Source organism: Carcharhinus amblyrhynchos, chromosome 7, assembly GCF_965287045.1.
Source record: "Carcharhinus amblyrhynchos chromosome 7, sCarAmb.v2.hapA, whole genome shotgun sequence".
Classification (NCBI taxonomy): Eukaryota; Metazoa; Chordata; class Chondrichthyes; order Carcharhiniformes; family Carcharhinidae; genus Carcharhinus; species Carcharhinus amblyrhynchos.
In genome coordinates, this window is record NC_137330.1 from 56448595 (window position 1) to 56461686 (window position 13092).

Sequence of the window (13092 nt, forward strand, 5' to 3'; positions counted from 1 at the left end):
TTAGTAACCTCACGTTTTCCCACATTATACTCCATTTAACAAGTTTTTGCTCTCTCACTTAACTTTTCAAATGCAGACTCTCTATTCTCAACTATATTTACAACTTGTTTTCCTTTGTATCATCAGCAATTTTGTTTTTTTACAACACACTCTGTCCCTGCATCCAAGTCATTAAAATAAATCATAAAAAGTTCAGGTGCAGTACTGATCCCTGTAGCTCCCCATTAATTACAGTTTGCACCCTGAAAATGACGCATTTACCCCACTCTGTTGCATATTAGCCAATCCTCTGTCTCTGCAAATCTGTTAACACAAAACCATGCGTTCTTACCACATGTCATAACTGCTTATGTGGCACCTGAATGCCTTTCGGAAATCCAAATATAAAACATCTACTGATTCCCTTTTATCCATATTGCTTATTGTTTCTTCAAATAATTCTAATAAACTTGTCAAATACTATTTCCCTTTTATAAAGCCACACTGACACTGATTGTATTATTTTCTAGTCTCACTACTACTTCCTAATATTGAATTCCCACTATTTTTCCTATGATAAATGTTTGTTCAACTGCCCTATAGTTTCTAGCTTTCTGACATCCTCCATTCTTGAACAGGAGTGTTATATTTGCAGTTTTCCAATCTGCTGGGTCCTTCTCAGAGTCTTGGGAATTTTGGAAGATTACAATGAATGCATCCACTATCTCTGCAGCACTTCTTTTAAATGCCTTGGATGCAAGCCATCTGATTCATGGGACTTGTAAGCCATTAGTCACAGCTTTCCTGGTATATTTTTTTTCAGTAATAGTGATTGTTATAAGTTCCTCCCTCTCTTTTACCCCTCAATTTTCATTATTTGAATACTGTTCATGAAGACAGACACAAAATGTCTCCGTTATTCTCTTGGTTCCCCATTATTAAATTCCCTCTAAGGAAATATTTACTTTAGCTAATCTCTATCTCTTCCTTTTAAATATTCTTGTAGAAGCTTATGACTATTTTTATATTCATTGCCAGTTTACTCATATTCCAATTTCTCCCTCTTAAGTTTATTAGTGCCACAAGTAGGTTTACATTAATACTGCAGTGAAGTTACTATGAAAATCCTCTAACCACCACACTCCAGCGTCTGTTCGGGTACACTGAGGGAGAATTTCTCTTGTAGTAAGAATAATGAATCCTGGTGTTTGTAAATCCTTCTCCACATGTTTATGGAATGGGGAATTTGTGGGGGGGGGGGGGGGCAGGGAGAGAAGATTTGGTGCGAGGGTGAAACTTCTTCTGAATCACTGTGGACAGTTTCAGCATAGGTCCCGAGTAGGAGATGAAGAGATTTGTTTGTTACTTACGTGAAATGAGATCCAAATTTATTTAACTCGCATTTTTCCTAGATCACACTTGGAATTCTTAGAACTAAAAGGTCCACAATGAATTTGTCACTCCTGTGAAGAGTAAGCTATTTGGTCTGAGATGTTCACCAAGGACAGTTACTGGGTGTTCAAAGTTTATTGAAGTATTTAAAAGTTTTAAAAGTTTCTAAAAGCATTTAAAGATGTGTTACATGTTTTCAAAAAGTGCTGAACTGAAGTATTGAAAATCATAAAAAAAAACACTCACCCGTCATTAAGCTAAAGACTAACCCCAGGGAGTAAGTCTTTAGCTTATGATCATAGAGGGGAATGGCCTCACCAGCACCTCACTGATGCTTCTGATAATGAACCATGCTGCCATAACAACTGTGTTCTTGCTTCAGCCAAAGACCCTGGTAAAGTCATATTTCTGTGTGCAGTCAATGGTGAACGACACCAGCATTTATTATAGTGCTGAACTTGCTTCAGTGACAGAAGAATTAAAGTTCCACAATGATTTGTGTATCAATATAAAATATTGCTAGCAGATTGCAGGAAATTAGCATTCAAAGTTTACAAAATAAAACATTTACCACAGTAATTATCCGTCGAATGGCTGCAGATGCCATCCCCTCTCCTTTTGGCTGGTCCACTACAGTCACACCCAGATATTTAAGATGAAAGACCATCCCTTCCTGTAAGGATTCCTTTGTGTCAGTCCAGTTTTCTGGCAGCTCTGAAAAAGTAACAGAAGGAAAGAAAGCTTATTTTATGGAAGGTAAATTTGCATCAAGGTTCTGCCGCAAGACATCTCTCAAATGTCCCACTGAAGGAAATAAGCACATGTAAAAGCTAGTTTACACAAAGAACTTCAAAAACAGATACTGTATGAATTACATTTCTGTCAAGTTAATTCTTCGGATCTACTTATATCATGCAGCCTTAGTTGCCCTACAGAAGGTGATGGTGGGAAACTCAGCCAGCACAGAGTTAAAAATCAAAAAAGGTGTTAAAATGGAGCCACACAGCTTCCTTTAAAGGATTTAGCAACTGACCCACCGGAGAATCAATTGGGTACCCCTTGCCCCATTTCTGTTTTACTTGGAGAGAGGTAGCTTGAAGAGATTTGGAGTCAGCTTTGATTTTTTTTAAATTTTATGTTTTCACTTGTCCAAAACCCAGAGTTCTTTCAGGTTGAAATGTGATGCGAGTGAATCAGGTGTATAAATACTCTGGCTACAAGGACAAATCAGCAGCTGGAAGTAATGTGGAGAATAACTCACCTCCTCACTTCCCAAAACCTGTCCCCCGTCTACAAGGCAAAATCAGGAATGTGATGGAATAATCTCCACTTGCTTGGATGAGTACAGTTCCAACAACACTGAAGAAACTTGACATCATCTAGGACAAAGCAGCCCACTTGATGGCCATCCCATCCACCATTTTAACTATTCACTCTCTTCACCACAGTAGAAGTGTGTGTCATCAACAATATACACTGCAGATATGTGAAAACATGTACCAACACACTCAAGAACAGTTTCCCTGTTTCTTCAGACTTTTGAACGGTCCTATCATAGACTCAGCTGATCTTTCCCTTCACCCTTTCTGTAGTTGCAACACTATATTCTGCACACTATCCTTTTCTTTTTCCCCCATGTACTTCATGAGTGGTATGTTTTGTCCTTTGTAGCCTGCAGAAACAATACTTCTCACTGTATCCCAATACATGTAACAATCAAATCAAATCACCAAGGCTCCTTCAACAGCACCTTCCAAACCCATTACCCTTTAGAAGAATAAGGACAGCAGAAACACTGGATCACCACCAACCACAATTTCCCCTCCAAGCCACACACTATTTTGGCTTGGGTCATTCAGTGGTGTTGGATCCAAATCCTAGAACTGTCTTTCCAACAGTACAGTGGCTACATCTACAGGAGACAGACTGCAGTTGGTCTAGGCAGCAGTTCACCTCCACGTTCTCAACAATTAGGGATGGCAATAAATGCCGGCCAAGCCTGTGATGAGTGAATAAATAAAACAAAAATCTGAATGGCATTATTTATTTTTCTAGTGCTAAGCATGACTGGTGATATAAAAATCCCTAAGCAGTTGTTCAACAGATAAAGAACATAAGCAAAAATATCTAGGTGAGATTGTGGAGGTCAGTAGGGGAAACTCTGTTCTGTTCACAAATCAGGAAGTACAGAGGAATTGGATTTGGCCAAATTCCCATTCTTTTGAGCACCAAGAGGACTAATTAAGCCAAATGAAAAAAAAATGCTTTTGCTCCATCCCTTTTACTTCAACTTGAGTCAAAATCCTTCTTTAAAGCAGTTGTGTGGTGCAGCTGAAAGCCGAGTATAATCCATTCCACTGAAACAATTTTGAATACAACTTTTATTCAGTACTTCAGACCTAAAATAGATATATTCATAAAGGAACAAGTGCACTTATGGTCCCAGCAGGAAGTCTTAACATTCACAATTTACAAGGTTGGCATGATTTCAACTTACATTCTACAGTGAAAACAATCGAGAGATCACACATGGATTAATAATATTTAAAAAAAAAGGGCTAGGATTTACCAGTCCTGCCCATAATGGAACATAGGAAATTGGACAGCACGTTGGCACTGTGATTAGCAGCGCTGTCTCACAGTGCCAGGGACTCAGGTTCAATTCTGGCCTTGGGTCACTGTGTGATGTTTGCAAGTTCTCCCTGCGTCTGCGTGGGTTTCCTCCCACAGTCCAAAGATGTGCAGGTTAGATGGATTGACCATGCTAATTTGGCCCTTAGTGTCCCAAAATGTGTAGGATAGATAAATTAACCATGGTAAGTGCGTGGAATTACAGGGATAGGGCGTGGGTAAGATACTCTGTCAAAGAATTGGTGCAGACTCAATGAGCTGATGGCCTCTTCTGCGCTATAAGGATTCCATGATGATAAAAATCCCAGCCATTGCTTCTGATACAAGTCTTTAATTCTCAAGTGATTCAACTAATCTCAAACATTAAAAGAAAATAACTTGGCAAAAAATTCCAATTAGGAAGATTTTTTTATTCATGGGATGTGGGTGTCACTGGCATAGAACATAGAACATAGAACACTACAGCACAAACAGGCCCTTCGGCCCACAAGTTGCGCCGACCACATCACCTACCAACCTACAGACCTATCTATAACCCTCAATCTCATTAAACCCCATATACTCATCCAGAAGTCTTTTAAAAGACCCCAGCGAGTTCGCCTCCACCACCACTGACGGCAGCCGATTCCATTCACTCACCACCCTCTGAGTGAAAAACTTACCCCTAACATCACTTCTGAACCTCCCTCCCCGCACCTTAAATCTGTGTCCTCTCGTAGCGACCATTTCAAACCGGGGAAATAGCCTCTGAGAGTCCACCCTATCTATTCCTCCCAACATCCCGCAAACTTCCATCAGGTCGCCTCCCAACCCCCGCCCCCCCAGGGAAAAGAGCCCCAGCCCCCCCAACCCAACCCCACAAGGCACGCCCCCCAGTCCAGGCAACACCCCCGCAAATCATGACCAACTGAATATCTCATTACAGCAACAAAGGTAGAAAATGCTGGAAAATCTCAGCTGGTCCAACAGCATCTTTGAGGAGAGAGTAGTGCCAGCATTGAGTCCAGACGACCCTTTGAAGGATGACGCAAGATGAAACATTAGCTCTATTCTCTCCCTACAGATGCTGTCAGACCAGCTGAGATTTTCCAGCATTTTTCGTTTTGGTTTCAGATTCCAGCATCTGCAGTATTTTGCTTTTATCTGTGAATATCTCACTAGTGTGGAGATGCCAGCATTGGACTGGGGTAAACACAGTAAGAAGCCTCACAACACCAGGTTAAAGTCCAACAGGTTTATTTGATAGTAAACCCACAAGCTATTGGAACGCTTTCCTTCGTCAAGTGAGTGATTTGTGATCAGAACAGAGCTTCCACTCACCTGACAAAGGAACAGTGCTCCGAAAGCTTGTGGCATTTACCATCAAATAAACCTGTTGGACTTTAACCTGGTGTTGAGATTTCTTACAATACCTCACTAGGCCATTTCAGACTGTGTTTAAGAATCAACCATATTGCTGTATGTCTGTGGGAAAGGAGAAAGACAACTGTGCCAGAGGAGATGGAGACCACACAAATAGCAAATTAGATTCACGTGGCAAGTTCTGAATTTATATTTAAACCTGAAAAATACTTAAGAATCACGCTCTGACATAGGCTGGACAATCTTCAACTAAGTTATCCGGCTTGTTAAACAGGGAACTAACTGGTGATGGCAGTTATCTATCAATCAGAAAGCAGTGGGTTCAACTGGTGTTAATTACTGTAATAGGAAGTAAGCTTGCAAGTGATTAATCAGAGGATGTATAAAAAGAGACTGGCTTTACAAGCCACACAATCAGTAAGGAGGGAGTTTGACATAGACTGAGTAAATTGTGAATCAAGTTCATGGGGGAAAGGGGTGTGGCATGTAAAGGAATTATTCTAAATTAACCAAGAGTAATTAAACTGAATTAACTAAATGACATAAGTAACAAATGCTGGACAGGTGTTATGTAACAACTGTGGAATATGAAATTTTCTGCAAGCCAAGGTAATCCATGACAAACACATCTGCAGAAAATATAAAGCAGAGAGAGGAATTTTGGATCAGGATTATTAATCTAGAAGCCAAACTGCAGACACTGCAATTTCAGGGAGACAAATACCTTGCCACTTTGTTCCAGAAGACAGTCACACCTGTTAGAACAGGGCCTTCTCTTATGGCTGGTGGTGAGAATCAGGAGGATGTGCCCGTGAGTAAAGGGACAAAGCAGGCAGTAATGGAGGAGACTCAGACTTTGTAATGTCAAACAGGTTTGGAGGTTCTTCCAAACTGTGTGGGTGAAAACAAAGTCTGCAAGCTGGATGAGCAGGCTGACCATGACACCATAGTCCAGGAAGCCACTGAAGAGGAAAGGAGGAGACAGGAATACACAGAGTAGGGGACTATATAGTGAGGTGGATTGACATTGTTCTCTGCTGCAAAGAACTAGGGTCCTGAAGGGTATATTGCCTGCCTGGTGCCAGGACATCTGCTCAGGGTTGGAGAGGAACTTGCTTTCGGAGGAGGGAGAATCCAGCTGCTGTGGTCCACATAACAAGACAAGGGAAAATGTTCTGCATGGTCAATATGCAGAGCAAGGTATCAAACTGAGAAGCACAACCTCAAAAGATAATAATCTCCAGATTATCACCTGAGCCACGAACAAATTGGCATAGAGCAAAGAAGTTTAGAGAGAGATCAATGCATGACTCAAAAGAATGGTATGGAAAAGTAGCTTCTGATTCATGAGGCACTGGCACCAATGAGGAAAATAGCAACTGTTCAAAGAACAAAACAACACAGGGACAGGCCCTTCGGCCCACCAGGTCTGCACCGACACAGATGCCTCTCCAATCTAATTCTTCTTGCCTCTATGTGGTCCATATCCCTCTATTCATGTATCTATCCAGATGCCTCTTGAACATTGTTATAGAATCCACTTCCACTACGTCCTTCTACGGCACATTCCAGGCATTCACCACTTTGTGTGTGAAAAACTTGCCCCTTACATCTCTTTTAATCTTTCCCCCTTTCACTCTCAACCTGTGTCAACCCTGGGAAAAAAGACTGATTATCCATTCTATCCAAGCCTGTCATGACCTTGTAAACTTCTATCAGGACCCCTCTCATCCTCCGACACTCCAATGAAAACAATCCAAGTTCATTCAACTTTTCTTCATAGTCCATATCCTCCAAACCAGGCAACATCCTGGTAAATCTCTTTTGCATCCTTTCCAAAGCATCAACATCCTTCCGGTAGTAAGGCGACCAGAATTGTACACAATACTCAAAATGCAGCCTAACCAAACTGTACTTTGGGACAAAGTATACCTCAACTGTGCTGAGACCAGTGTTCTAGTGAGACACACAATTAGGGAATTAGACAGGGCTTTAAACTAAACAAGAAGAAATACTGGCAGCTTGTGACAGACAGCAATAATCCTGTGTGACTTTAATCGTAAGAACTAGGAGCAGGAGTAGCAATTCAGCTCTTTGCACTTACTCCACCATTTAATACAATCATTTCGGCCTCAATTCCACTTTCCTGCCCATTCACTGTAGCCCTTCAAATCCTTACTAAAAATCTGTCACCTCTTCCTAACGTCCTGGCATTCATCACACTCTGGGGTATTGAATTACACGAATTCCCAACCTTTTGCAAGAAGTAATTTTTCCTCATCTTGGTTTTAAATTTGCTACCCCTTTTCCTAAAACTATGACTTCTTGTTCTAGATTGCCCCACCAAGAGGAAATATCCTCTCCATGTCAATCCCCTTATAAATTGTGTACAATTTTAATTGACATAAAAATGGGGAAAATCAGACTGACTGAAGTAACCTAGATGAGGAGTTTAATCGAATGGTTTTGAGAGTTTCTTCCAGCAGCACATTCTGAAACCAACCAGCAAGGAGGTTGTATTAGATTTGTAGTGTGTAATATGAAGAATTAATTAATGACCTCAAAGTAAAATCATCTCGAAGCAACAATTGTTACAATATGATTGAATTTTACATCCAGTTTGAAAGGGAGAATGGCAGGGAATGATTGAAAGGTTAATTAGGAGATATAGATTAGAATATAAGAGGAAGACAGCTTGAAATATAAAATTGGGGAGCAAGAGTTCTTGCAGATATTTGAAAGGAAGAGAGAGTTTTGGCCCACTAGAAAATGTGAACGGTGAGTTAACAGTATCACAGAATTCCTACAGCCTGCACTGACAACAATCTCACCCTGGCCCCGTAACCCCATGTATTTACCCTGCTAATCCCCTGAAACTAGGGTCAATTTAGCATGGCCAAACTAACCTGCACTTTTGAAATGTGGGAGGAAACTGGAGCATCCAGAGGAAACCCACCTCAGACACAGGGAGAAATTGCAAACTCCACTGACAGCAACCCAAGCTGGGAATCGAATCTGGATCCCTGGAGCTGTGAGACAGCAGTGCTAACCACTGCGCCACTATGCCACCCAAGTAGATAATAAGGAGATGGCAGATGAAATGAACAAATATTTTGCTTGTGTCTTCACTGTGGAAGATATTAAAAACATTCCAGTAAATCAACAGGTGGAAGGGAGAGAGGAACATGGTGAAAATTGATTAATTCTTATGGGGTTTGGCAAGGGCTTTTGAGAGAATAATTCCCCTTCATGGGAGAATCTAGGGCATAGTCTCAAATAAAGGGGCACCAATTTAGGACTAAAACAGGGAGGAATTTCTTCTCTGAGGGTTGAGTGTCTTGGGAACTCCTTGCCACAAAGAACTGTAGGGGCAGAATCCTTATGTATATTTAAGGCTGAAATCATTAGATTTTTGATCAGTAAGGGAATTAAGAGTCACAGGGAAAGTGGACATGAGGATTGTTGGAATGGCCATGATCTTATTTAATGGCGGAGCAGGCACAAGGGCCAAATGGCCTACTCCAGTTCCTATGGTTTTATAGTTTAAATTACTAGGGAAGTGCTACTAAGCAAAATGATGGAGATGTGAGTTAACAAGTGTCCAGGTCCTGAATAGACTTTATCCTAGAATTTTAAAAGTAGCAGCTAATGAGGTATTAGATACATTGGTGTTAATTTTCCAAATGTGCTGGATTCTGGAAAAGTTCCATCAGACTGGAAAGTAGCAAATATAACCCCTCCATTCAAGAGGGGGTGAGAGGCAGGAAACCATAGCCGGGAGAGCATGGCGCATAGAACTCTACCGCTGGCAAACTGGCATTAAGGCTACAAAAATTGCATCTAATTGGGGCCTTAACTTTGGAAATTGGTTACCTGCATCCATGATCCACCTCACAGACTGCCCAAGGCAAAGTTTCCCAATGGCAGGAGTCCTCATATGGCTCCTCCTCTGGACACAACCCTACAACCCACTAATCACCCCTACTGCCATCCACTCCACCACCAAGCCTGCCACCACAAGACCAGGAAAATTCATCCTAATGAATAAGCATGAGACACAGAGGCATGAAATTTAAGGCAGTAATGCAAAGGAAAAGAGATAAATATCCACAACAGCACACTTTACCCTCATGTAAGGGGCAAGTACTACATTCCCTTGTTCTCTCTCTCTCATTCTCTGACTTTTCCTAATCTGATCTAGTTGCAAACTTCCTTCTATGAAAAATGACTGGCCATCTCTTTCAAAGGAAAGCAAATGTTTCAATTAGATCAATTTCTTAAATAGAAGGAAATTATATTGGGATATAAAATATGTAACAAAACACTGAGGAGAAACCAAAGGATCCATTTTTTTTGGAAATGACATATCAGTATTATGACAATTATGCTCAAGATTTCCTACTCTGCTTTATGTGCAAATCCACAAATAGCAAGGTGAAGGATAAATATGAAGAAAAGTCCTGGATAAATCAAAGATTTTTACAATAAACTGAACCTGCAGCTTCTGAGAGTGGCCCAACTTCTGTTTTTTCACATTCCCAGGCATGAAATCCACCCAAGTAACAGAAATATTTAAATACCAAATCATAGGGTATGTCTTTATAATTGCTCCAGCACAGGATCCTACAGCGTGACTCCCACCTGGTTGTGTTCCAAATTGCCTGTCTGGGAAATTGCTGTGAAATGTGAAATCTGATTTGATTGATGAGTTTGTCACTGCAATGAAGGGTTTATGAATGTATCAGCTGTGATTAATTGGGAATTATCTCTCTCTTACTCCCTTGCATCTCTTTACATGACCTCAATATTAAGAGGAAATAGAAGAATGTAACTCAAAAGTCTTTGATAGTCATATAAATAGTAAAAGGAGAGATACCAATTAGATACTGAAAAGGGGATTTATGAATGGAGATAAGGGGCATGGCCGAGGTATTAAATTAATACTTTACCGAGGGAGGGTACGGATAAAGTTAGAGGGAAGTGGAAGGTAATTGAGTTACTGGTTTGGTTAAAAATTGATAAGTCACCAGGGTTTGATGGGGTACATTCAAGAAAACTGAAGGAAGTCAGGGAGAAAATTGCAGAAGTTCAGGCCTAATCTTACAATCTTCCTTAGATGTGGGAATGACGCCAGATGACTGGAGAATCGCAGATGTTTCACACCTGTCATAAAAATGGTACAAAGATATACCCAACAACTGCAGACCAGCAAGCTTAACCTTGGTGATGGGAAAGCTTTTTAAACTCTTAGATGACAGCAACAGAGAGAACTGAGAATCGTCTTTTCAAAAGCAGCATGGGGAACATTTAACAAAAGGCTGATCAATTGCTAGATTTTCTGGGCAACTGCCAATAAAATGATTTTAAAACCTCTTCTCCCTCAGTGAACTTAGATCAAATCCAGGACAAACCATGTATCTTCAGAACATAGCCTCCAGTTGTTAGAAAGGTTCAAGTCCAAAACGTTTTCCTCTATTGGCAATATACCCTCATTTTAATCTGGCATTTTTTTTTAAGTAAAGGGATAATTCCTACCCTAATTTAAGATAGGAAAAAATACATCCACGCCCAGTGCTGCATTTTCCAGTGTGCACACGTTTCATCCATCATATTTATACCTGTTAAGTAAATTTGGAATGGACTGTGATAATCACCATCCACTGGACAATTTTCTGTCCAGAAACGATTGTTGGTATGTTACAGGATGGACAACTGACATGCTTATATGATTTTTTTTTTGAAAAAGTTAACAGAAAGGGGAATGTCATGCAAAACACAACTCAGATGTTCTTCTCAGCAAACGATGATCAGAAACTAGACTTAGCCCAGAAAATGCACTACAGGATGCCTCCGAAGTCTCAAAGCAATGACTCTTGGGAATTGCCCAGAAAGTTTGAACTTCAATTCGCTGATCTCTGGGGCCCACCGAAAAGTCTCCAACTTGGAGTCATTTGATCACTTCAGACAGCTCCAACTCATTGGCCTGAATAGTTATCCAGGAAATAAGATGTGAAATAACTGGGTCTAATTCGTGGTTAGCAATACAACTGACATCTCCCCACCTCCCTCACTCTCAAATCTCCAAAACCTTACCTCAGCATCCTACCCTTCTACCTCACCTCATTCATTCATCAATACACAATAAAGCTATGTAAATGTCCCACAGCTTTTTACTGTGTTGTTGTATGAAAACTTACTGGAATGTCTGTCCCAAAGAAGAACTAATTCATTTTGGGCAAAATTGTGAGTCGGAACCCAGATCCTGGATTTTTTTTGAAAAGGCTCCATTAACATAGACATAGGAAGAAGACATTTTAAGAATATTACGGGTTGCCTCAGCTGCTGTGGTAAAATCGGCCACAGTTGTCAAAACATGAACAAAATTTTCCTAACAATTTATTGGAGTGTGAATTTGCCTGAAGTCTCTTCAATAAAATTTACTTTGTCAGCTTTCTAGTTGCTGAGCATCAACCTGGCATGAAAGAGCCTCAAGAAACAGCTGCGACCCTTTCCCTTTTAGTAGTAATATTTATCTTGTGTATATATAAGACACAAGGGGTGCAATCTTACTGGCCGTTCGTGCCACACACCCACTCCAGCAAGGTTGGAGAATTTGGTGACCACCAAATCTCTATTCACTGCGACGGGATGGGAAAACCCCACCAGCATGAAGTGATAAGATTCCTGCCAAGGTGTTAAACGTAACAAGTTGACCAGTCAAATGAAGGCATCATCAGTACCAATGATTAATGCCTAGGACTTGAAAGCAGCCATTTGATATCATTTTCCCTCCCACCAAGGTCCTTAGCAAACTTGTGCATTACTAGGCACCTGTTTACAACTGTCACCTCTGTCTAATGAACATTTTCAGAGAAGGAGTGCTAAACAGCAGGGCACTAGTAATAGGTGATAACAGGCAGCCATAAACAGAGACAGAATAGATCTGGAATGCATGTGAAAACAATGATACTTTGCTAACTATGAAAGGATTCAAACCAGGATAGCATTTAAAGATACACACAACCACAATGTTTTAACATTCTAAAATTAGTCTTAAAATCAGGAGGTCTCTGCTCTCCAGAGATTTACAGATAAAAAAGTGGGGATAAATTGGAATAGTTATAAAATGTCACAATTCAGGTTAAAAAAAACAGTTTGTGAATTATGCATGATGCATGAGCAGAAATGATGGATGCTTTTAAATTGCACTGACAACAAATGAAGGCATCTCCTCTCGTTTGGCTGTGAACATGTTTCCTTCTATTCCTTTCATTTCTGCCAATAAAGTATAATAATCAAATCTGTCTAACACCTCATGCTCCCTAGGGAATCCACGATCATTGCCAAATGCATTTGTTATGAAAACAATAATGGATGGTAGGGTATGTAACCGTCCAATAGAATGCAAGCTTACAGTGGGGTGAACCAACTGCACTCATCTCCATTCTACCACCCACCCCCCAACCCAATTAATGAATTGCTTGAACAGCACCTACTTAAAAGCTATAAACAACTGGTGTGGGAAGCAGGTGCTTATTTGTTGCGTCCTGTTTTTCTTTCAGCAGTCTGTCCTTTTGTCTTCAGAATATCGTTATGTATCTGCTTTAAAAAAAGTTGGCTCCAGCTATTTCAATAAAAGCATGAAAAGAGTGAAAACTATTTGGTAGATAGGACTGCCTTTTGACAGACCATATACAATTTACCTTGTATAAGTCTGTACCCAACCAA

General features: G+C 40.4%; 1 protein-coding gene across 4 annotated transcripts in view; it reads right to left on the bottom strand.

Moving 5' to 3' along the window:
* LOC145344964 (low density lipoprotein receptor adapter protein 1-B) overlaps positions 1–13092 on the bottom strand; it is a 109116-nt gene that overhangs the window by 55753 nt on the left and 40271 nt on the right. For all 4 annotated transcript variants that reach the window (XR_013887011.1, XM_080192362.1, XM_080192363.1 and 1 more), the window contains exon 2: positions 1943–2085. Coding sequence is in view for 3 of the 4 variants with exons in the window: in XM_080192362.1 (XP_080048488.1) it covers positions 1943–2085 (143 nt within the window). In the remaining variant the exon portion in view is untranslated. The remainder of the gene's footprint in view (positions 1–1942; positions 2086–13092) is intronic.